Source organism: Carassius gibelio, chromosome A7, assembly GCF_023724105.1.
Source record: "Carassius gibelio isolate Cgi1373 ecotype wild population from Czech Republic chromosome A7, carGib1.2-hapl.c, whole genome shotgun sequence".
NCBI lineage: Eukaryota > Metazoa > Chordata > Actinopteri > Cypriniformes > Cyprinidae > Carassius > Carassius gibelio.
This window is the reverse complement of record NC_068377.1, coordinates 28,920,888-28,946,434: the sequence shown is the minus strand read 5'-3', so window position 1 is coordinate 28,946,434 and position 25,547 is coordinate 28,920,888. Positions and strand designations below refer to the sequence as shown.

The following is a 25,547-nucleotide window of genomic DNA, read 5'->3' as shown; positions in this document are numbered from 1 at the left end:
TGATACGGGAAAGGATGAAGCTGATTGGTTAGTTATTGTCACATGACCCGCGGTGCGCTTGCGGCATTCTGAAAAGTTTAGGGGCCCTATTTTAACGATCTGAAACGCAAGTGTCAAAGCGCGAAGCGCAAGTAAGTTTGTGGGCGGGTCTCGGCGCTGTTGCTATTTTCCCGGCGGGATAAATGGCTCTTGCGCCCGGCGCAAATCTAAAATGGGTTGGTCTGAAGTAGCTTCATTATTCATAGGTGTGGTTTGGGCGTAACGTGAAATAAACCAATCAGAGCGTCATCCAACATTCCCTTTAAAAGCAGGTGCGCAAGTTCCATTATGGATTGCTATTATTATGGCGTATTTACCAGGCGCACGCCAGGAGCGGTTCACAGCCGAGGAGACTGATGTTCTTGTAAGAGCAGTGAAAGACAGAGAAGTTGTGTTGTATGGGGATGGGAGAATAATTAGCCTGAATAATTTGTAAGCTAGATTTATGCCTATTTTTTTCACATCTTCGTGTCACACCACAATGATTTCCGTCATCTCATGTGTTAATATTTTTTTAGTGTAACAATTTATGATTTGCAAAAATAACTGTTGCATCTGTGTAGATTACATGAGCAAAGTGTATGCGAGTTGTGCACGTTATACATTATGGTCAAGCATGCGCCCTTAAAATAGCATAATGAACAACGCGCAACGCGCCACTGACTTTAGACTAGGTTTTTTCTGGTCAGTGGCGCAATTGTTTAATGGAACAGCAAAATAGCACCAGGGATTGTTTGCGCCGGAACACGCCTCCTTTTTTGCGCTGAACCGCCCAGGGAGCGCAAGTTCATTCACTAGTTTAGCGACGTGCTTCTGTGGAGGGAAAAGCGCGCTTTGCGCGGGTGCAAAATAGGAATGACACAAGCGTCGGTGTACAAAGTCAATTGCGCTGGGTGCAAGATAGGGCCCTAGATGTTTTTAACTCGATGCGGTGAGACGCGCGCGCGTTGCTTCCATTATGAGCGCGCATACCGAGCGCCTACATTGGAAATAGCGAACTTGCGCGCGCAAAAGACGTGACGTGAACGGCCCCTAATGATCCGCTAGCAGGCCGTCAAAAAACGCATTCCAGGGGCGGCGCTAGGGCTGGGCTAAGAGGGCATAAGCCCCGAATATTTTGTTACCTTGTCTTTCTCATAGAGCAAAACAATTAATCAGAAAAACAAATGTAGCTGCCGCGATTACCCAATTATGAGAAGTGCACATTACATATATATATATATATATATATATGTATATATATATATATATATATATATATATATATATATATATATATATATATATATGTATATATATATATATATATATATATATATATATATATATATATATATATGTATATATATATATATATATACCCCATCATTCTCCTTCTTGCTCAAATAGCCCTTGATGCCTTCAGTGTGAATCTACAATTTTCATAGTCATGAAAATAAAGAAAACTCTTTGAATGAGAAGGTGTGTCCAAACTTTTGGTCTGTACTGTATATAACAAAAAAGTATGAAACAGCTGAAAATACGTCATATTTATATTCTATACTGAGAGAGAGAGAGAGAGAGAGAGAGAGTGTGTGTGTGTGTGTGAGAGAGAGAGAGAGAGAGAGAGAGAGAGAGTGTGTGTGTGTGTGTGTGTGTGAGAGAGAGAGAGAGAGAGAGAGAGAGAGAGAGGAGAAATGTAACAAAGTTTAATGTTGTATGTAAACTCTGTTTGAGAGAGAGAGAGAGAGAGAGGTTTTCAGAGAGGAGTCTGTTGGATGTTTAGCTGTTATTTGTTTTATGGACTCAATGTTGAAAATGTAAAACATTTCAAACACTGTTGGCAGAAGCGAAAAATAAATAATTTTAGGAAGTTACAATTTTGTTTGATTCCATTATGTATTTTACTGAACATGAGTATTTACAATGCAAATCCAAATTATTTTAATTTACTGACAGCTACTTATATCTTGTCTTTTAACTTTATTAAGATCAGATTCTGCAGGTAAAATAACAATATTAAGGTGACTTGACTTGGACTTGACTTGACATAACTTGTGACTTGACTTGACTTGACTTGCCCAAGAAAAAAATACTTGGGACTTACTTGAGACTTGAAGGTTAAGACTTGAGACTTACTTGAGACTTGCACATGTGTGACTTGGTCCCATCTCTGGAAAGAAGCCCTGTTAGAACATGTGGGCTTGGTTGAGATGACCTTTTTTAGCGGTGTTGGGTTACTCTGAATGTCGTCACGTCTTTGATCACGGTGAGATTATACGTAGTTAGTTAGAGTTGTTTGTGTGGGTCTAGTGAAGGTGAGATCATGTCTGTGTGAATTTGGCAGGCCTTGTTTTGACACATTTGAGTTATGTGTAGCTAAAATGTAGTTGGAAGGTGAGTAGAGGTTTAATAGTGATCTTTCTTTTATTTTCTCTCTTAGGATCAAGGTGCAGGAATGGTGCCACATCTTCAGGACCCTCCGTCAGCAGTGCCACGGCAGCCCCAGGGCAGCAACTACAACATGATGCTTAAGAATCAGCTAATAAGCAAACAGCTTCAACAAGTCAGTGCTCAAACTCCATGTTAAAGTGCAGTTTTGTTGTTTAGCATGGCTGAATTGCCTTTTAATTTGCACCTCTTAAGAGGTAGAATTTGGTTCACTGTCTTAAGTGTGTTAATGTATTACTTTCTGCTTCTTATAGGAAAAGCAAAGGCAAATGGAGCAAATGAATGGAGGGCATATCACAGACTGCCGACAGGTGGCATCATTTCAAGGTACAGTAACATCAAACCACATAAACATTGGTAAATATTGGGTCTGATTTACCATTTTTGCATAAAAATGTACACTTGTTGTTTTTTTTCATGCAGAAGTCATGATTCATCAGTTTTAAACTGAATCATAAGTTTAAACACAAAGAAAAAAATATTTTAAACTGTGCACACAAAAATGTTCCAAATGCAAATAATTTATTAAGAATCAATATTAAAATGTCAAGTATGTTTATATATATATATATATATATATAATATACATAAACACTGTTAGTAGAAAAAAAAATATTAAAATTAAAATATTTTAAAATAAATATAAAAATACAGAAGCCCTTATATGGACATAGTTTGTGCATGTTTATACAAATTACTAGATTTATGCATTTATGTATTGGTGGAAGTTTATGGGATCATAAATAGGAATTTTTATAAAATTGTTAGTGAATGAGGCCTACTGTTTATTTAGTGCCAAAATTTTGCTATATGTGACCCTGGACCACAAAACGAGTCTTAAGTGTCAATTTTCAATTAAACAAAAAATATTAGGAAAAAAAATAATACTTTTAATACAAGGATGCATTAAATAGATAAATTAGATTTACAATATAACTGTTTTGCTATATTTGTAATCAAATAAATGCAGCCATGGTAAAGATGAGAGACGTGGATTAAAAACATAATAAAATCCTACCAACCCCAAACTTTTGAACAGTAATATGCTCTAAAAAGCCATGCTCAAAATCAATTATTTTCGCTGTTGTGCAGGTCCAGGTCGACCACTCCCTCCAGAGTGTGGTGGATATCCTCTGGGAGCTTCTCAACAGCCAAATTCCTCCATGCTCTCCCATAGTGGCCCTTTACCCTCAAATCGAATGGGTCTTTCCTCCAGCACAGTGTCCCAGATGGGCCCATCCGTTGGAGGATACATGTGCAGCAAAGGTTCCAAACAACCCCTCTGCCACCCGTCACAAGACTTTGGAATGGCGATGCAGCCTGGCCAGAGCATGATGGGAATGGGTGGCCCTCCACGTCAACCGTTACACCCGGCTCACGCTGTGACACGACCAGGAATGCCATGTCCAAACCTACCAGGCGGTCCTGTGTCGACCCACCAACTGCGGCAGGTGCTGCACCAAGGCGGAGCTCTTCAGTCACATATGATGTTCCCTTCTCAGCAGCAGCACCAGCAGCAGCCCACGTCACAGTCCCAGCTCTGGCAGCACCAACAAGGTGTGCAACCACATATGGACCCTGCGAACCACCAGCATCCCTTCCCTGCCGGAGGAGCCCTGCCTGGATGCCGAGGTCCTCAGTTTCCACAGCGATCCGGCATGGCAGGTATGCCAGCCAACTTCCCTGGTTCTCGTCCTCCTCCAAATCAAGTAGCCCCTGGTTTGGTTAGCAGACAGGACCAGAAGATGCCCAACACCCAGCCACTATCCTCCATGTCCCAACAGAACTTTAGAATGCGAGGTCCGCTTTCCGCTCTAGCTGTTATGAAACCAGGAGGACGGTCCATGATGCATCCTGCCCATGGGATGGCGCCTCCTAGTTACCAGAATGCTTCCGCGGGGAAACACTGTTCAACGCAGAGCTACAACCCCAGAGATAAACTGCCTTCCTATGACTACAGAACACAGCATCAGAGCAATGGAGCAATGGCAGCGGGGCTACAAGGACCTGGAGGCAGAGGTGGTGGCGGGGCAGAGGTGGACTTCATAGACACTCTGGTGGGCAACAATGAAGACTGGCTAAACAATCTCACCATGATTGATGAATACCTTGAGCAAAACTCGTAGGGACTGATCAAGAGCATCCTAGGTTTGAAAATCACTACACACAGCTCCAGAATGGGGCCGTAGGGTCATCGCTCTGTAAAGGCGCGTTCACACCAAGAGCGCTAACTATAACAAGAACTATATTAGTGTCCACACCAACGGACGATAATATTCTGTTCCTTATAAGCTTACAGCCACATTGTCTGCTGTTGAAAGGTCCTGACTTTTCTGAACTTTTATGGAAATCCGCTTTGGCAAGCTGTTTCGGACCCCAGGAAAGAACTCCAAACTTTGTGTTGGTCTAAATTTGTTCTAAATAATGCAGTATATTAAGTCCTTTAAATATGCAAGCTGTTTAAACTTATGTGGTATCTGATTGGCTTAAAAAACTTTTTAGTTCATCATTATATCTTTACATCTTTGGTGTGAACAAACCTTAAAGTCTTAAAGCGTTTTTTGTTGTTGTTTGTTTGTCATGGCTAGCATTAGTGAGAATGTATCAGTGGAAATGAGGCACTGCTAACCCTCCTGAAATGGTTTTGGCTGTCGTTAAACTGGCTTATATTATAAGATGCCCTTTCCTTTTCTCTATGGTTGCTCTTCCAGTGCTCCCTGCGCTGTTTTAGGATAATATTGTAATTACTGTCAAATGTATTATGGAGTGAAACACTGATTTATGAAAACATGGGCTTTGCTCAGCAGTGTAAAGAAAGTTCTCATTCAGTTAAAGGGACAGTTCACCCAAAAATGTCTGTACAATGAGAGTTAATGGGGTTTAAAACAACACTGACTTTCAATGTATGTAAAACGGGTGAACGGTCCCTTCAATGCAATGTGGTAACAGTATTGTTGGCAGTCTCATGCCAGACCAGGCTCATATGTCCAGCTTTTCATTCTTGCTGTTTGAAAAGCATATGAAATCATTTCTGTGATGAACTATTTGAGGGTATTTCAAAAGGGGCTTGTCCTGTACATAAAGGATTTTGTAAAATATGGTTTCTTAAACTGTAACATACAAAAGAGGAAGTACACATATTTATACTTCTTTTCTGCTGATGAACTCTTCAGAATTTCTTTGTAAATAATTATTAAAAGAATAAATAAAACAAAAATGCAATGTAAAGAAATGAGTGTCATATTGAAACTGCAAATTAAATATTTTACACTAAGCAACTCTATTGTAATTTGTATTATGCTAGACAGTATGGTTAAATGTGGAGTAATACTATGTATTACAAAGGTGAACAATTTGTTATGTTTTTGACATAACCGGACTTCTGGTACTCCAGTCTGGCTTAAGAAGGTTGTCTTGTTTTGCGTTTTTAAATTGTGAGGTTTGGAGTTCAGTGTTTCTTAGCCTTGTTACAGCATTTAATTCTAACATTAGTTGCACAATCTAAAGGTTGTCTAACTTAACTCTAACTTATGTCATATTGCAAGAGCATAATACTTTCTACACTAGACACCAGTGTCTTTGTATTAATATATTCAATCTAAGGAAATGAGGATCTTAAGGATCTAGATGCTTTTGGAACAAGGACACTTTGCAGCAATTCTAGGAATGTTTTTTTTTAAGTACACACCAGCTACACTGAAACATCAGCCTCAATGTAGCAGAGGGACACATATATGATCACGCCACATTTTATGTAATATAAGAGCAACACCTTTCACAGTAAGTGCATAAAACCCACAGTCCAGAGTCTTGGGTTTCCAAAAGTTCACGACCATGAAGTTGGTGCCATGAACTTTAAGACTGATTTGTGATTAATTGTGATTTATTATATTTTGTCTTCATATTTTTAGATTGAAAAATAAACTGTAAAAAACAAAAATGTCCCCTGTTCTTCTTTAGTATATCTTACTTCTGTTTAGTGGTAAGAGTGACGTTTATGATGACAGATAAATATTAGCACCATACCTCATTTAGTGTTGAAATGCCTGATAACTACTGTGCTAAAATGTTATAGGTTCACAAGAACACAAGGGTCAGTATATATCTCTTTGTGACTGCTTATCAGGACGAGGCAGGGATTAAGTAAACATATTTGTGATATTGATTTAAGAGAGAAAACACTGCTACTCGCTTAAATTTTTGTTGTGGTTTTTTTCTTTTGTCTTTTTTTTTTTTTTTTTAATGGGTTAATTGATATCTTTAGTTTAAACTTAAAGGACAGAAGTGCTCACAGAATTATTTCACTTTCCAATCATGATGTTATGATTCCTGATGTGGCAGTGTTTTCCACAACACAACTGAACATCCCTTTCATTCATTTCCTTCATAGTGTAGCTTTTTAGTGTGGTAAATTAAATCATTATTTTCTTATCTTGAGGTAATATGAGATCAAATGGTCATACATAAAATAAAAATAATAAGTAGTCTAATAAAGATGCTCCAGAATTTTGTGAGGCAATATTTTCTTACAATTAGACCTCTAGCCTATTTCACACTTTTTTTAGGAATCTGTAAGCTTTTAGCAAGGAATAGGTTAATGTATTTTTTAAGTGTTTTAAGGCTCACATTTTTCAACATGTACTTTTTTCTTACCGTGCAGTTGAAAGACAGTGGGGTCATACAGGACTCTATGTTGCCTATCTAAAACGATATTCATTTCTGGTACAAGATTCTGCATACACTATACAATCTGTTCTTTTGCATAAGCTTCCTTAGATAAACAGATAAATATAAACAGGCATTTTTGCATAGTTCCTCTTAATGCTGTTTTATGGTTTTGCCTGTTTCATTTTTAGAACAGCAGTTTTGCTTCCACATATAAAGTGGCCTTTGTTTCTGCATCTGCAGTTGATGGTTTTAGAAACTCATATCTGTTACTTCAGGTTGATGTATCACACAGTTACAGATCAGAGCTACACAACAGAAGTCTGGGTAAATTCAAACTTGACAATCCATACTCTTTCCCAGAGTCATAATTTGCACAAAATGCTGTGTGGACAGGCTCTAATGAAGTAACAGTTAACTGCCATCTGTAAGAAGTGAATGGAATGATTGGCAACTTCTGGGATCAGATTGCACAGCCATCAGCTACTTCACTGAGCAACTCTTTAGTTTTCACTTTTATGAAATATGTTCCTGTTTAGTGGCTCAAATTAATAAAGCTTAATATTCAAGAAAAGTAGTGTATTCATGATGTGTCAAATGTTAATGAGTAACATCAATGAGTGAGAGAAGTAAAAAAAAAAATCTGTAAATTTTGGGGAATTTTTTGGGGGGAAAATAAAATCCCTAGGCGTGCACTTTTTTGTGTTTCTCTAAATGATAAACCGAGCTAGGGTGTCAGGCAGCTTTGACAGAAATGAGGCAACAATGGAAACAGATGTAGGCCTGTATTTCTGACCATATAGTTCTTTCTGAGCAATATTGACTGCCAACATACACTAGGTTAGTTGTCAAATGTTTAATGGGATCTTGCTCTGAACTTTGACCTTAAACTTTTTTTTACAACTTTCTGATTATTCCAAAAGCTATTGCCACTGATAACACTAATGACATGAAATAAAGGGACAAACATTTTAAATTATTTATATTATTAATTACTCATTTTGTTTAGTTTTTACACTAGATAGATCCTAAACGAATGCATAACTTATATACAATTTTTATTATTATTATTATTCATATTGTGTGTCAAAATGTGTATATTTTGTGTGATGAAATAATCAGTTCTGGTAGGATGCTTTTAAATGTAGTTTCTTAAATATTTGAAATCTATTTCTTGACAGAAAATGACAGCAAGTTTTGAGAACAAGCCTCGTATGTCACCGTCCTTATCAAAAACTACAACTGCCTAAATTCCTTGCAGTACGCGACTTAACAAGTAGCCAATGGGTGCCTTGACCGCTGTCACGTGATTCGGGCAGAGCGCTTCCTGCGGCGGAGCAAAATAGACTGGCGATCTGAGGAACGGAGAATTGCAGTTTCTGGGTAAGTAAAGACGTTTGCAAACCCAACATTGCTCGGGTCGCACATTAACACTTCCCGGCGAGGGTCTGCTCTTTATCTAGGGCTGCTTGGAGCGGACTCGGGGGTAAATGTAGCAGTTAAAAGCTGTCGCAGAGATAGGCCTATTTCCTGGTCACAGTCCTGTGCTGGAATACATTCACAGTGTAAGAGCTCCCACGAAATCGCTAGAAGTTATAAAAGTGGACTTTTTAAAGGCGTGTGAAGCTTGTTTTGACGTGTATGTCATTATCTCTTATTGTATGAATATACGTGGATGTGTGTACATATACTGCTCATAATTTTCCATCACATCATCACAGAAGTTGGTGAAAGTGTGTAGCTGCTTTCGTCATGATTGATCCGGGCATTTAAAACCTCAGGTTGAATCTGCCTTTGATTGCGTTCCTTGCTCCTATCTTTGAGCTAAAAGTCATTTTTTATAGGCGGGGAAAGAAGGCTGTAAAAGTGCACCGTCACCTAAAAGCCACAACAGTCCTATCATCATTATAAATAGCTCTCTCTCTCTCTCACACACACACACTAAGGCTGAATCGTTTACATGCCTGTTTCTGACTGCTAACCTCATGTGTCATTCCCTCAGGTGTCCATGTGAACCTCAGAGCTTCATATTTGCCCCTCAAATGAATCAGAAATCTGAACTTGTTGCATTTTCCACAACACTGTTCATGGCATAAGTGTAAATGTAGCCCCAAATTAGTGACTTGGGTGCTGATGTTTTTCTGTATGCAGACATATTGGTGAAGGGTTTGGTGTCAACATGAAGAAGCTTGTGACAGGTTTGGCCTGCTGGGTGGCCTTTATACAAATAGTTTTTTTTAAATATTTTAATTAAATAAAGTTTATTAAATAAGTTATTATCATTTAATTTACAGTACAACCTAAATCAGTTTAATCAATTAAAGATTTGTCAGCTTATCTGTCCCATGATGCATCACGACTGACAAGATGTTCATTGCCTTTCATAGCTCTGGTGTTGCTGTCGATTCACAATATGTTTCATATTTCCTTCACTTCCACTCAGACACATTTGTGATAGTTTCTGCCAAAAGATAAATGAATGTGAGTGTATATACAGCCACTGTGCTTCTTGAGAACATTAGGGCTCATAGAAAATATACAATTTGAATGACATATCAATCTTAGCTGTATGGCCCAGGTTTGCATAAGACCATCATCATTTTCCGACCAAATTCTCCCCGTCGCTGCCTGTTGTACTATTCTGTAAGATCAAGTTGAAAAGTCATCTCAAAGCAGAAGATCTGGAGCCAGCCGACATACTGTCTGTCATAGTTTGGTTATAAACTTGTGTTTTGCCTTCCAGATTTAAATATTTTTCTGTTTTAATCTTGTGAATCTGCTGATTTACATATGTTACTATGGTTATTAATTGGCTTACACACATTATCATTCAAAAGTTTGGGCTCAGTAGAATTTTTTTTTTTTAAGAAGAAATCAATTATATACTCATCAAGGAAGCATTAAGTTGACAATAAACAGTTATAATGTTACAAAACGTTTCTGTTTCAAATAAATCTTCAAATTTCTTTAGAAATGTATATTCACCAAATAGTCTTAAAATAAAAAAAACAATTGTTGATTTCTAAAGGATCATGTGACAAAAAAGACTGGAATCACTGGAATAAATTACACTTTAAAATGTGTTTAAATCAGCTTATTTAAATTGTAATAGTATTTCACAATATATAATAATTGAATTGTAATGTAAAATGTAGCCCAGGTGAATATAAGTCTTCTTTAAAAATAATCATACAGACTCCAAGCTCTTGAATGATATATAGTGTCGATGATTTGTAGAAGTATTTGAAGCATCTGTTTAATGCGTTAAAATCACTTCATACCTTTATTGCCCATTTGTAGCTGTCATTTTAAAGATGTAGATGTTAGAAATACATAGAGATATTTTTATGGTGAATTGACTGAAAAATGTAGACAGGACTAATGTCTACAAACCTGAACTGCTGGGCAGCAGAAAAAAAAAAACTATATTGTTGAGCTGAAAGAAAAATGACATGTGTCTTGTGGAGGTGGACGAAGCAAACCCAGTGATGGCCTCGGCTCCTATAGCACCTTACAACTCCAGTCCTCTGGGGAACAGCTCCAGCCCAAACGTGAGTGAAGCCTGCGTGCAGACATGCTGTAATTGTGCTGTCCTTCTGTCCTTTGACTGTAACAGAATGTTTCTCATTTTTTCCCTTTTTCCTTACAAACTGCACTATCCTGTAAGTGTGCAATCCTGTTGTAGGGGGGTTAGTCTTTAGTGTTCTTCATCCATTAATAATGCACTTCGCTGGTATCAAATAGAGCTGCCCTTTTCTCTGCTTACATATAGCAGCCATATAGATGTTATAGAAGAGAGATATCCTGCCTTGTGCTTCTTTTATTGACATAACGTATTTTACATTTGAGCTGTTTTAAACTGCATTTTCAAGGTCTCGTGTGGTATTAGCGCTTAAAAAAAAACATATAGTTAAAATATACAATTTGATTTAATTTAGAATAGGGTTAATATAGTTATATATATAATATAATCAAATGTAACATAATAAAATGTAAAAACTTTTTTTTCACATAGGGTCATGATGTTAAAAAAGAAAGTTGACGTCCACATTATGTCTCATCTATCCAGCTGGTCTATTTTAAGTGCACTCAGTCCAGCATAGCTGTTCAGTACTTTTATAGAGTGATTAATAATATGCTTGCATATTGCATGTTGCTAAATGTATACAAATTGTGTAATTCAAATGGGTACTTGTAATAGTGGTTAAAGCAAAATAGATAGTTTTCTTTAAAAGCAGAGCTTCCTACACGGACAGTGTCTGGCTTGGCAAAGGGAACGTCTCTGGGCAGAGGGGATTCCAGGCAGACAGGGAGTTGGCACATCACTAGGGCTTGAGCCAGGAGACTGCTGTTCCATGCATATGTTAGTGGAGCTGTAACACCTGGCAGGTGATAGGCAGCAGAACCCAAGTCTCCATTTTTCCAGGGTCCCCGAGGACTGCTAGAGTGATTTTGTACAGAGAATCGTCCATCTGTCTCTGATTGCCTCTTTTTATCTTAGTGAGTCTCCTTTCATTGTTTGTTTGTTTCTTCCTTTCTTTTTCCTGTCGCAGCTTAATATGCAGAAATGATTATAACTAAGCCTTCTGGGCTTGATTTCCCAGATGACTGTGAACAATTGCAGACGAATGTTGCACACAAAAAAACACTGTACCTTTAAGATGTCTTTAATGGTGTCTCTTTCAATCCTCTCACTAGTTTTTTATTCTCCCCTTTCCTTATCTGTCCACTTATGTTTACCAAACTACTTCTTATTTGTGTGAAACAGGTTAGTTTTCCAGCTAGGATCTGTGTGTGTGTGTGTGTGTGTGTGTGTGTGTGTTTGGCTGCTTCATTTGTCATTTCAAAAACACAGGAGAGTCCATTACCCAGAAGCCCTTGCTTCACTCTGCCCACAGTGTTGTGACATGTAAACAGCAGCAAAAGGCCGAATAAACGACTACACGCAGTGAATGGCACTCTTAGCTCACATTCCAGTTCACTAACCTTCAACTGGCAGCAGGAAAACAGCCCAGGGAAAGAGAATCTGGATCCCTGATCACATACACATAGAGTATCAGACTGGTGCTCAAAGACAGAGGGTGACAGAGGACAGTCTCCTCTTACTCTTTATTTTCCTCTCTTCACTACTTCCTCTGCCATTACTTCCTGTCACTCTCAGATTTTTCCCCGGCGTTTCTTTCCCTCTGATCAGATGCCACTGAGTACAGTCGTGCTCAGAACTGTAGTGTATTAATGTTGTGAGTAGAAAAACAGTTGTGATCAGCCTTATTTGAGGTTGTTTGCGTGTGTTAGGGATGTGCCCATGTCAACCCAATGTTCCTGCATGTGTTGACAGGCGTCCAGAGAGAGCCTGAAGATGGAGCCGCTGGCAGATGTTGCCATGCTTCCAGGAGAAGAGAGAGTGATCGGTGAGTGAGAGAATGCGTCCATGTTTGTGGGCTCTTATTGAAGAAGTACTAAATGTATATCTCCATAAGCCTTTTGGTCATACTAGCATTTTTTTAAAATGTATTAACACTTTGAAATGTAATGTTCAAATAGTTTGCCGGTCCTAAAACTGTTGATTTGAGATTGAAGATGAAGTAGTAATTGGTTATTAGGGACTGAAGTTTTACCTAAAGTTTGATTTTTCTTGATTCCAGATATCAAATGATCAAAAATCATGTCTAATTAATAGAAATCATGAAACCCTTTTAAATTTAATATACATTTATTAAAAGATTAATAAATAATAACATTTCAATAAGTAAGGAATATGTATTATTCCAATTATTTCATACTGTAATACTGTAGTAAAGAGAAAGATGATTCTAGGGATTCACGTTCCTGCCACATTAAAGAGAGCCAAAATAGTATGTATTGTTTGAATTTAGTTATTAATTTGGCAGAATTTTAAAGGTTTAAAGTTTTATTGGAAGGCAAGTGAGCAACAAATAATAGGAAGTTCAGGCATTAACTGAGCATAGCATATAGACTAAAGATCTTGATACCAAGAAGCCTTATTAGTACTGATTATAAACGAGAACTGTTAAAGATATTGTTAATGTCCAGACAGCTGACAGCTTTACCTGTTGTAGTTTGTTCAAGTTGTGTGCAAAATAGACACTGTTTTTCTGAACTTTTACGTCAGCATAACAAAAGATGTGATATCAAAACAGTCTGGAAAAAAGGCGTTACATGCAAAGTCATGAAAATGTATAGATGCCGGTGGTGACTTCAGCAAAAATATCACATGCAAATTAACATTTTTGGTCACTGTCTGGACCCCTTCTTACTATGCATGAAAATACTATGGTAATGTGTACAGTGAACATGACAAATTTCAAAGTATATGCTTTAAGACCTAGCATACTAATAAAGTAGCTATAAATGCTTAATAAAGCACATAAGTGAGTCAGGTCAGTGCTTTGACTCATGAAAACCAACCAAATATTTAAATCGTTTTAAACTTAAAATCATGGGGGACAAGGATACAGCATCACACAGTTTTATTTAATAGTAATAGATAATAATAAGTAGAGGAGTATCACAATAAAGTACTTGGTTGGTCATGTGGTCTCAAAATGGCCAGGACAGCGCTTTTTTGTTATATACTATAGTTTTGTCTTGACCACTGATGTGACTGGACTCTTCATTTAATGTGATTGTATGTTTTGACAAAACATGTTTGTCAAAAGTACTTTTCATATCTTAGCTACTTAACTTTAAAGCACCTTTAATGGTTTCACACAAACATTTTAAGTCAGATTTTATGGGATTATATAAATGTTGAGCTTTATTTATTTTTCCAACTGTTTTACTCATCAGATAAAGACATCATCTACATCTGCCCTTTTAATGCTGCAGTCAAAGGAAAGGTGTTCATCACCAACTACAGACTTTACTTCAAAAATACTGACTCGGTAAGAGAAACTTTCATTTTCATTTCCCAAAATGCAACGCATTAGTTCTCTACGTGTTCAGGCATAGTCATTCTGAGGCCATGTCAGGTGCGCCTTTAAAACCAGCTTATCCATTTCCTTCTGTCTTTCAGTCTTTCCTTCTCAATTTCACCTTTAAAGGCTTGTTTCCACATTCTTTATTTTGAAACTAATTTTAGTATCCACTAGGGATTTAACGATTCATTTAACTCACAATTTTGATTGCTTCTGTTGTTTCTGTCTGCTGTTTGGATAAATGTGTTTGCTAAATAACAAAATATAAATATAATGTAAATCTAAGTAACAAAATTAAATAGAAATTTTAAAACAATGCCCAATTCAAAAAAATAAGCAACACAAAAAAAATATCTCTTTATATAAACAAAAATGTGAACTTTGCATTTAAAATTTGAGGCAACCACTGCATTTTAATCATGAGCCAAAAAAAGATGCTGCATATATGCAACATGAACAGTTTTTCACCTAAATTAGATAATAATCTAGCAAAAACAGAATGATTTGACTTCAGTTTTGTGAAACTATACATTAAAAAAATCTGTATGAAAAAGAAACAACAAACGAGCTGAATGAGATGCAGATTCACTTTCTGCCAGCAGGTGGCATTTAAATCGTTTCCTTGGTTTCCACAGTAAACAAAGCAGTGCTGCACTTATTATCTTTAATATGCCTTATACAGAGGCAAAAGGAAAAAAAAAAGATACCTTCTAAGCTTTTCTAAAGACAGCAATTTCCCCTGTATAAACTCTTACCCTTAATTGAATCGCGATCGTTTAGCATTTTAACCAGTTTGAATCATCACATATTTGAATCGAGCACACATCTTTTAAGTCTGTATTACAAGAGACAACAGAAGAATTTGGTAGCACTGGAAGAAGGAGTCAATTCATATCACATCATATCAGTCAGAGAAAGACTTTCATCTCGTATCTGGTTTTATCTTTGGTTGGCTAATGGTAGCGGACACCTGCAACCCTGTTTTGTGGATATTTTGACTTGATTGGGTCTGTTGCCATGATCTGTCTGTCTGACATTGTGCAAACAAGAAAGAAAAAATGTGAAATTCATTCAAGGGTCGATACAGTAATATAAACTAGGGATGAAACGATTACTGGTATGACAGTAAATCATGATAAAATTCCCCATGATTAGTCTTAATGTTTTATATTTTAATGATCATTAAAAGTGTATTTGATTTCTGCGATTTGAAGAGCTCAGGATAAATAAATACTGCCCAGCATGAAGCAAAGTTTCAAGTAACAGTCTCACTTGTTCACAGCAGGACAGCTGGGAGGTTTTAAAAGAGCGCTGAGTGAATTATACTAATAATTATGTGAAATTGTGAATTAATTATATGAATGTACCTCTGAGGGTTCTCACTGTCTTCAGAAAAGATACAATGGCATTTTGTTTTCATCTTCACTCCATGTAATACCTAATAAAGAAGTGTTCTTACCGCAATGCTTTGTCTACAGAGGGTACATGAAAACAGCTCTAATTCTGCTGTGCCATTAGTGCCACCTGCTGTCAGAGAGTGGATTTACAGAGCATGTAAATTTTTGAATTTGCATGGCCTGATGCTGTACATTTTGACCGATGTAACAAAAATATGCTTATTTTTATTCTATACATTTAAACAATTCGGATAAGGAATCTAGAATTATCTGTGGAGCGAATAAAATGTAATTAATCACTTAATGCTTTTCTTTATTTAAAGGCTGAAATGTGAGATTGACCATTGTATGAAACTTTTTCAAAGCTTTATTTGAAAATTTCATACACGGTATTAGACTTTTGTCATCTGGTTGTTTTAAATCCGGACATAATTGGTAATCTTATTGTTTTAGTGTTTATGCAAACCAAACTTGTTAAATGATTTATACGGCAGAACATTTCCAGGTCATTTTATCATTTTGATCATCTAATCATGATAAGGAATTTGTATACTGTTACATCTCTTATGCAAATGTTACATTGAGTGTTTTAAAGTCTTATTCTTTAGATTGATGATCTAGTTTAGTTGTGTCTCGCAAACTTTTAAGTAAACTTTCTGTGACATGCTTTAGCACATATTTAATTGCAAGGAACTAAAAGTGTCACACCTGATGTGTTTATAGTACATATGTCCAAATAAGATTGTTGTCACTTCCTGTCTAAAGGAGACACCAGTTACCCTGGACGTGCCATTAGGTGTCATAAGCCGTGTAGAGAAGATGGGCGGAGCCTCCAGTCGAGGAGAGAACTCCTACGGGCTTGAAATCATCTGCAAGGTATCGCTCACACAAAGCCCTAGAAATTCACATCCCATAACCGCTAATGTTAAGGGCAGCAAATGAGGGGTAATGTGGTGGTGGGATCCTAAAGTGTCGCAAGCCAGATTTTAGCTTGGCATACTGCATGTGTAGTATCACATAGTGTTTAATAACCATTAGCTCCAAAAAGTTTTTTGATTGTTTTCTGTACATATTAGTACCTTCATCTATTTTTTAGAGTACTTACAGCTTCTGCTTTGAATGGAAACTGGTATAGTATGAAAACGTGATAGGTTAGGTTAGAGCACAACTAGCATCCCTTTTTTGGAAGTGTGACATTCTCAAATCATTTTGTTTGTGTGTGTGTGTGTGTGTGTGTGTCAGGACATGAGGAACCTGCGATTTGCTCTGAAGCAAGAAGGCCACAGTCGAAGAGACATCTTTGAGATTATTTTCAAATATGCTTTCCCACTGTCTCATGGAATGGTCAGTGTTTGGTGTTTAATGTTATTCTCAAATGCTAATGTTTCGATTAATTCAGAAATGATTTAAAACTACATGAATCACTTTTGTGCATTTTATGCAGTGCGATCAAGTGTTTCAGCATTTTATAACCGGCTTATAAATCATCATTAGCAAAATGCATGAAATACTGGTTTAACTTACTCTTTCACTTTTCCTATCTTTGACTTTCACAGCAACTCTTTGCCTTTCTGAGCCAGGAGAAGTATGAGGAGAATGGCTGGAACGTTTATGAGCCCATGGAAGAGTACAGGAGGCAGGTGAGGACCAGATGCCAAGACTTGTTCAAACTGTTCACACTTGCCATTCACTTGCTAATATAATGTAATATAACATTTTGGTCACACTTTATTTTAGGGTCCAATTCTCACTATTAACTAACCATTAACTATGACTTTTGCCTCAATTAACCCCTTATTTGCTGCTTATTAATAGTTTATAAGGTAGTTTATAAAGTGAAAAGTGAAAAGTGAAAAACTTAGTTGTTAAGTTTAGGGTAAACTTAGTTGTTAAGTTTAGGGTATTGGGTAGGATTATGGATGTCATGCATTATATATAAACTTTAGAAGCACTAATAAACAGCCAATATGTTAATAATAAGCATGCTAATAAGCAACTAGTTATTAGTGTGAATTGGACCCTATACTAAAGTGTTATCAATATTTTATTATAATATGACATTGCTAATGTAGTTGCATAAAATACTACACAGTGTACTTTTATTAATGATTATGTGTTGTTTTTCTTTTCTGATTTTCAGGTTCTACCTAATAGCGAGTGGAGGGTCACTTTCATCAATAAGAACTACGAGCTGTGTGACACCTATCCCACAATTCTTGTTGTTCCATTCAAGGCCACAGATGAAGATCTTAGAAGAGTTGCTGCCTTCCGCTCCCGCTGCCGCATCCCGGTGAGCTCTTTCACAGATGCCCAGTATGAAAGACCAGAAGAATGGTGTGATTTTAGTTTGGAAGGTCATACTCAAGCTTCTGCTGCATAATTTAGGCTGTTTAGTGGAACATTTTGGAGAATGCCAATTAAAATTTTTGCACATAAATAAGAAAGCAATGCTTTCCGGATTTATTGAATTGTGTATTTACTTTCATGTATTTATTGTGATATGTGATATTTATTTTTCTTATTATTATATGTTGTAGGAAATGTATATATCTCTATATGATGATAATGCCTAAGATGTTTAAAATTCTGTCCACTGCAGTAATCCAAAATTATTTTTGTACGACTGATAACTAAGAAATACCCTATATTAAAATGTTATGCTGTTTTGTCTTAATAAATGGGGGGGGGTGTATAAAACTACTTCGTCATTTTAAATTCTACAAGTGGATTTACGCATCACAACATTATAATGCACAGTATGAAAAATGGATTTTCATTTTGAGATCTGCTAAAGATAAAAAGTGATTAACAGTGTTATTACATTAATACTGTTTTTAAAGTTTAACTTTAACTGAGCATTACGTGAAAATGTAATATAAATTATCATGCACATATAATATATAACTAATTTGTAATTTATATCTAAAATACTAATAAAAAAGAAAATCCCTAATATTGGCAACCAGTATGGTATGATACATATTGTGCACCCCTAGATGATTATAAAGCTTTCTTTTGTTCAACAATGTGTTGTTGTTGTTGTTTTTTTTATGTTTGTTGGTGACCTTACCTTCCGTAATGATGATGTGTTTCCTTCCCCTCTCAGGTGTTGTCGTGGTTCCATAAAGAGAACCATGCTGTGATCACGCGGTGTAGCCAGCCGTTGGTGGGAATGAGCGGCAAGCGCAACAAAGATGATGAACGTTATTTGGACCTAATCCGTGAGGCCAATGGGACTACCAAACTCACTATCTATGATGCCAGGCCTAATGTCAATGCAGTGGCAAACAAGGTAAGATCACAGAGGGTTACTAATAATTGGGGCTTGAGAGATTCGAATTCATCTCCGAGAAATTCTAGAGAGTTTTTGAATATGAAAACGCTCTTTGTTTACCTCATATATAACTTATGGCCTTATCCACTGAAGGTATGGAAATTGTTTTTTTTTTGGTACATGAAGTGTGAAAATAAGTGTGTAGAATTTCTTTACATGATCACATATGTTAGCATGTACACTTACCCTGCAGGCCACAGGAGGGGGTTACGAGGGCGATGATGCATATCAGAATGCTGAGCTGGTCTTTCTGGACATCCATAATATCCATGTCATGAGGGAGTCCCTGAAGAAGTTAAAGGACATTGTCTACCCCAATGTGGAGGAGTCTCATTGGCTCTCCAGTCTGGAGTCCACTCACTGGCTAGAGCATATTAAGGTTTGTTTTTATTCCATGCATGCCAATATATATTCTAAATAGGTGCACTTAAGTGGTACGCAGGTGCGCATGCGCAACCAAAAGAAAAATCGCTCATTTACGTACCGAAATGGTTGACAGCTGTTAATGCACAATTACAATTTTAGATTGACAAACTGTAATACTGTATAAGATTTCTATTCGAACTGAGAGCATGAATCTAGGCTATCAGCTGCTGTTTTCAAAGCATGATGCAAGACTGTGACATTTCGCTCACATTCTTCAATAGGCAACACTAAACCCAGCAGCACGTATACTTGCCGGCAACCCGCCAAAATAAAAGCTTGCTGATTTTAAGTTTAAAAATGATGAAAATTCATTTAAAAAAGTAAATATATTAGCATTTTATTTTTAAATGTATTTTTATTCAATGTTCTCTTTTTATTTAAAAATATAATAGTATTATCACATTTTATTATTTTGTTTATTATTTTATTGAAAAAAAAAAAAAAAAATATATATATATATATATATATATATATATATATAATATATATATATATATATATATACATATATATATATATATATATATTATATATATATATATATATATATATATATATACATATATATATATATATATATATATATATATATATTATATATATATATATATATATATATATATATATAAACCGCAATAATATCACTATCATTATTTTTGTATATTGTTTTGTAAAAATTCTGCACAATTACTTTCTGTACCATTTAATTGGTCACACTACGTGCAGTATGGAGACCAAATCAAATCTCCAGGTGCTCTTTTGAGATCCAGGCTGGAAAAATTATGTGCACCCATGATTATAAAACTCAACATGCTCTACTGTAACTACCTTCTATCCTGCACTAGCTGGTGCTATCAGGGGCCATCCAGGTGGCCGATAAGGTGTCTTCTGGGAGCTCTGTGGTGGTGCACTGCAGTGACGGCTGGGACCGCACAGCTCAGCTCACCTCTCTGGCCATGTTGATGCTGGACTCATACTACAGGACTCTCAGGGGCTTCCAGGTGCTGCTGGAGAAGGAATGGATCAGCTTCGGACACAAGTTCGCTTCAGTGAGTCCCAGCTGGGTTACAAAGTCGTGCATCAGGAAAACCACACATTTAATGATGGAGTTTGAGTTCTGTGAGCCATGTTATCGGGGTGATTGCTTTAAAAGAGTTGATAGAGCATTAATGAGGATAAACCACATCTGGGTGTTTTAGGTTTTTTGTACACAAATTGTTATCAGTTGATATTTACTTCATGCTTTGTGTGTGTGTAGAGAATCGGCCATGGAGACAAAAACCATGCAGATCAAGACAGATCACCTATCTTTTTGCAGTTTATTGACTGTGTGTGGCAAATGACTAAACAGGTAGGAATCCAATTGTAATCTACATTATACTGCTCCAAACCTGTACAGTTTTTTTTTTCTCTCTATTCTGTGGGACACAAAAGGAGGTATTTAGCAAAATGTCTGAGCTGCTGTTCAGTCATTGTGGATGCTGATCTATCAGGATCCACAGCATCTGCCTTCACGTGACATTCCCAATCATCTGGATTCTGTTAAAATGACTGGATTTAGCCCCCTGTGAAAATTTGCTGAACAACGGTAAATGTGACCGTATTGTAACATGAGACAACACCGCTTTCAGCATCATTCATATTAGCATCATTACGATTAATCACATGTGATTGTCATGCGTGTCTCATCAGTAAAGCCGGTTCTGTGATTAGCAGTAAATGTCCACCACCTGCTTTCAAATGGAGCGGCAATTAATATACAGAGTCGTAGTTCGCTGACAAGTTACGCAATATCACATTCATAACCGCATGCGATTCATCTGCGATTATGACGCGGTATTGCGTAGATGGTCAACAAGGTAGCTATTGTATGTAGTCAGCAGTAGTATTAGTATTACATTGTCTACTTTTATAACACAGAAATCAGCATCTCAACTATCTCTTTTGTGTAAATTTACATTTATGCATTTAGCAGACACTTTTATCCAAAGCAACTTTTTTTTTTGCCAGTATTTAAATCAAAAGAGAACGTAATACAGATCTGAAATGCATTTAGTTAATGTGTTTTGTAAAATTATAGTTATATTAGAGTTGAATGTGTTAATGCAAGTAAATCTCTTTAACTGGGGATGCACTGATACCACTTTTTCCAGAACGAGACCGATACTTTTATTTTCTGTACTTTCCGATGCAGTCATGATCTTAAACTTTTATCTCTTTCCCACATCTGCAGTTCCCAACAGCGTTTGAGTTTAATGAACGTCTCCTGGTGGTAATCTTGGATCACCTGTACAGCTGCCGCTTTGGCACTTTCCTCTACAACTGTGAGAGTGCCCGTGACAGCAATGTAAGAAATAACACACAAACACACCTCACAAGCAATTGGTGTGCCGGTGATATTAAACCACAGAAGTTCCTTCCTACCCTGATTTACAGTAAAGTGTTATATTTAATTAATTTTCACTGATTTTGCATACAGCCACTGAATGGTGGCCTTCCAAATACAGTGGAGCCAAAAGTTTGCAACCCCCAGAAAATGCATGCTTTTTGTATTTTTCTCATTTTATAAAATGTATCTCTTTTTTTGTCAAAAGATTGCTATTTAATTGATTTGAGCTGAATTGAGAATTTACTGTGAATGCAAAATGTCTTCTTATTTGTTCATTTTGTCATGATTAAAAAAAAAATCTTCTTCATTGCTTATTGGAGGCCAGATGTCATCAATGGGGATATATTGGCCTTTGCTTTTTTTCTCTCACATGCACGCATTGCTCTTTATTTTTCTCTGTGCTTATTGTGTGAAGTGGAGCATGAGTAAAAGGGATGCTCCACTAACTCTCAGTCCGAGTCAAATACACTTTGGGGAGATTAAACATTCATTCTAGAGCCGTCCACTGCAACAACAGTGTTAGGAAACACAGTCTTGCTTTACATCTGCTAAGCAAAGTATTCAAACACCTTACCTGATGTATTACCAATATATGCAACAAATTAACAGCTGTTTCTGTATTACCAATATTTTAAATCACCTGTACTTTACTTTAAAAGACATATTAGAATGATTTCTGTACTTTTGATTAAATTAATGCAGCCTTTCAAAAACACTTAGAAATCTTTAACTTAGAAATCCAAACTTTTGGCTGGCAGTGTAAATATTAAAACTCCTGTCATTTTCTTTAATATAGTATAACACTTAAGATTCACTTTAAATAATTTAATATTGTTTATTCGAAATGCCAACTTTCTGATTTTTCTATTCTTTTTTTCTCTCCATTTTGTTTCATTAGAACGTTCGGGGGAAGACGGTGTCTCTGTGGTCTTTTGTCAACAGTGACACATCCTTATATATAAACCCCTTCTACACTCCAGAATCCAGTCGTGTGCTTTACCCTGTTGCCAGCATGCGCCACCTAGAGCTTTGGGTGACTTATTACATCAGGTGGAACCCTCGCATACTACACCAGGTATCAACATACAATCACAATCAGGTTGTGGCTTCTGTGGCATTTTTGTATGGTAATAAACATTGTTTAAGCTTTCTTTAGGGTATATCCAGATAGATGTTTAAAGGGGTGTGGGTGGGGGGGGGGCATGTACATCTTTTCTATAATGGGTGTTTTTGCCTCTGGCTGGGATTTAGTGTTTGTGTGTGTTTGTGTGCACCTGACTTAGTGGTGCAGAAAATCCTCTCTCTCCAGTTTAATTACGTCCTGACTGGCACTGCAGTGAACTGTCACTCAGAATGTCCTTATCACCACACACAAACACACACATGCATTCTGTTACAGAGGTTTTGCAGGAGCCACTTCATCATTGGTATAAATAAACATTTTACCACCTTAGTCATAACAAAGATTAATGCTGTTTACCATTTACATATTCAAATAAACCAGTAAAAACATTCAAATGTAGTGAGTACAATCCAAAGTGCACCACATCTGATTATTAAACTGCACATTCTTATTATAATTATCCAGCAAGTCATAGATTAATACAAAATGCTTGTCCGAGAACTAGTGTTCCAAGATCTTGCATGCATCACAAAACATTTTTATCATAAAAATGCAGATTTTTTGCTGCCCTCTTGTGGCTATTTCACATGTGTTCATGTTTGTGCATATTTGTGTATATCAGCAACAGAGTCCAGTGGAGCAGCGCTACAAGGAGCTACTGGCGTTGAGGGATCAGTACCTGAAGAAACTGGAGGAACTGCAGCTCTCGGACTCCACCCACTTGACAAACAGCTCCACCCCCAATACGGCCACGCCCAATCAGCACATCACACACTTACAGACACCGTTTTGATCCCACTCGCGAGCTGTTACAGACATTGGACATTTGTACATAGCAATAGTGATTATTATGGTAACACAATTAGTAGTGATGTCGGCGATAATGAGTAACAAAACAATTATGCAATAAACCACAGTACAGCCTTCATCGTGCAAAAACGTCAAACGAAAAGAGAAGCCTTAAAGTGACAGTGCGGCTTTTTTCATGCCACATACCATGGACGAAAGTGAGTCAGATTACGTGTGTGTATCCCAGACGCAACTTGGATACTGCTTGTGACGATTGAACGCGATCAAGTCTGACGGACGTATGTGATTTATGTGTTGCGTTATGTGTGTTCTAAAGTGTAGATCTGAGTGAAGAACATTTTTGAATGTTGAGCACCAGTAAGATGGCATGTAACTGGTGTTTAGAGAGTGCTGGTCTTGTAAACCGTAGTCTGCATGGTGTCCAGTCAAACCAGTATCAAGCAGGGTCCTCAACCTTTGGGTAGAGATTTCATTTCATTAGTACACTTGGTTTAACTGCTTGGCAAACTCAAATGGCTGACCTCAGAAGGTAAAGGAAGCAGAAATGTTGTCTAAATGTCTTACTTTTTCCTCTGTATGATATGGTAGGAAAATGTTCTGAAGCAATTAACATTAGCTTGTTGAACAGACCCAGGGTTTTTTTTAAGCGAGCGACGCGGATACCTTTTCGGTGCCTTTACTCATATCTGAGGTTTTCAGGTGTATATGTATATTTTTTTTTTTTAGAGAAACATTGTTTTTTTCTTTATGGCAGCATCAGTGGTAGATTCAAATGATTTCCATTCACTGTGCATTTAAGCAACGGGTTGTTTCTTCTCCTGCTGAGGTCTGGAGTTGAACAATTTGAAGCCCTCTATGCTAGTGGCGTTTGGTTATACCCTGTAAAACGATGTGCCATTGCCACGGAAAGCAAATATTTTGTTGTTGATGGAGCTGACAGTATTGCTTCCAATGAGACGTAGCAGAGTCTGCGAAGACTTTAGGGTAGGACGGAGTGGCTGGGATATGAAGCGGTCTGATTGAGCTGTTCCAAATTCAGCCTTTTCCTGAGGAAGAGAGCTCTGACTGACACGGGGTGAAAGAGGGCGGCTACAGAGAGCCACTGCTCATGCTGTCTCACAAAACTGAACTTCTAAAGACTTTGACCTCAATGAGGATATGAAGTTTAAACCATAGTGTGTGTGAAGAAGACAAACAAGTCCAATAAACAAACACATTTGCGGTTGGATGTTTCTAGGGGGAAAAGACAAATCTATTTTTTATTTTGTACAAGCACCAGAACTATGTAATTACCTCAAACAAAAACCTATTTTACTGTTGAAAGTTCTATTGTTGTAAAATAGAATGATTTTATTCAGTGTAAAATTTGACAGTTTTATAAAAAGGAAAGTAATTAGAAAATGTTTTGGTAATTTGTTGGACATCCTATTATAAGTATAATTTTTTTAATGGGCATTGGGGTTTTGCTTTGTAACATTTTAAAGATCTGAAAACGATCTGATTCTGTAGGGAATTCTTTTGTTCTCAATCCCATTGGATGAGATTGAGTGAAGGAAAGCTGCACACTCTGATTTTTTTTTCTTTTTTCTGACATTAGCTTAAGTTAGACTTAATACTTTAGAGGGATCTATTTTTGTTTTGTATTCCCACATGTATCCTTTATTTGTTGGCCAGCTATTGTTCTGTACATAATGCTGATTAAATTAATTTAAAGAGTTCACAAGGAAAAGACTGTATGCTCATTATTGTCCTTATATATGACTGCATTATGGCTTGCATTACTATTATATGCAGTACTACTAGCATATAAACCACCCAGTGCACTTTACTTTTTGTCTAAAATGACTGATCACCTTTAAAAAGATGTTATTCAAGAAGACCTGCAAGCATGCATGACTGCATTGAAAATTCATGCTCTAATCACACACACAAAAAAAAATTGATTTACTGTCACACTGATATGAAAACAGCATAGATATAAAATTATTTCCGGGAA

The 25,547-nt window shown here is 36.8% G+C and overlaps 2 protein-coding genes across 3 annotated transcripts in view; both read left to right on the top strand.

Moving 5' to 3' along the window:
• LOC128017091 (trithorax group protein osa-like) overlaps positions 1-5,743 on the top strand; it is a 72,721-nt gene extending 66,978 nt beyond the window's left edge. The window contains exons 3-5 of the mRNA XM_052602267.1: positions 2,462-2,584; positions 2,724-2,796; positions 3,562-5,743. Of these exons, the coding sequence (XP_052458227.1) occupies positions 2,462-2,584; positions 2,724-2,796; positions 3,562-4,595 (1,230 nt within the window). The 3' untranslated portion in view covers positions 4,596-5,743. The remainder of the gene's footprint in view (positions 1-2,461; positions 2,585-2,723; positions 2,797-3,561) is intronic.
• A 2,654-nt stretch (positions 5,744-8,397) lies between these two features.
• On the top strand, positions 8,398-25,280 carry LOC128017090 (myotubularin). 2 transcript variants are annotated; one of them, XM_052602265.1, is made up of 15 exons: positions 8,398-8,517; positions 10,602-10,685; positions 12,473-12,545; positions 13,945-14,039; positions 16,235-16,345; positions 16,712-16,813; positions 17,026-17,109; positions 17,610-17,759; positions 18,576-18,761; positions 18,997-19,182; positions 20,075-20,278; positions 20,488-20,580; positions 21,463-21,576; positions 22,517-22,693; positions 23,364-25,280. In XM_052602265.1, the coding sequence occupies exons 2-15, from the start codon at positions 10,623-10,625 to the stop codon at positions 23,532-23,534; spliced, it is 1,809 nt and encodes a 602-aa protein (XP_052458225.1). In that variant the 5' UTR covers positions 8,398-8,517; positions 10,602-10,622; the 3' UTR covers positions 23,535-25,280. The 2 variants fall into 2 exon arrangements, with proteins under 2 accessions (XP_052458225.1, XP_052458226.1); XM_052602266.1 differs by lacking the exon at positions 10,602-10,685 and having other exon boundaries at positions 8,433-8,517.
• The last annotated feature ends 267 nt before the right edge of the window (positions 25,281-25,547 follow it).

Bases quoted from the DNA above. Each gene is read 5' to 3' on its own strand.
- LOC128017090 (XM_052602265.1), top strand. From the start codon at position 10,623: ATGGCCTCGGCTCCTATAGCACCTTACAACTCCAGTCCTCTGGGGAAC. The intron at 20,279-20,487 runs GTGAGTCCCAGC...GTGTGTGTGTAG, and splicing joins TCGGACACAAGTTCGCTTCA to AGAATCGGCCATGGAGACAA. The intron at 20,581-21,462 runs GTAGGAATCCAA...CCACATCTGCAG, and splicing joins TGTGGCAAATGACTAAACAG to TTCCCAACAGCGTTTGAGTT.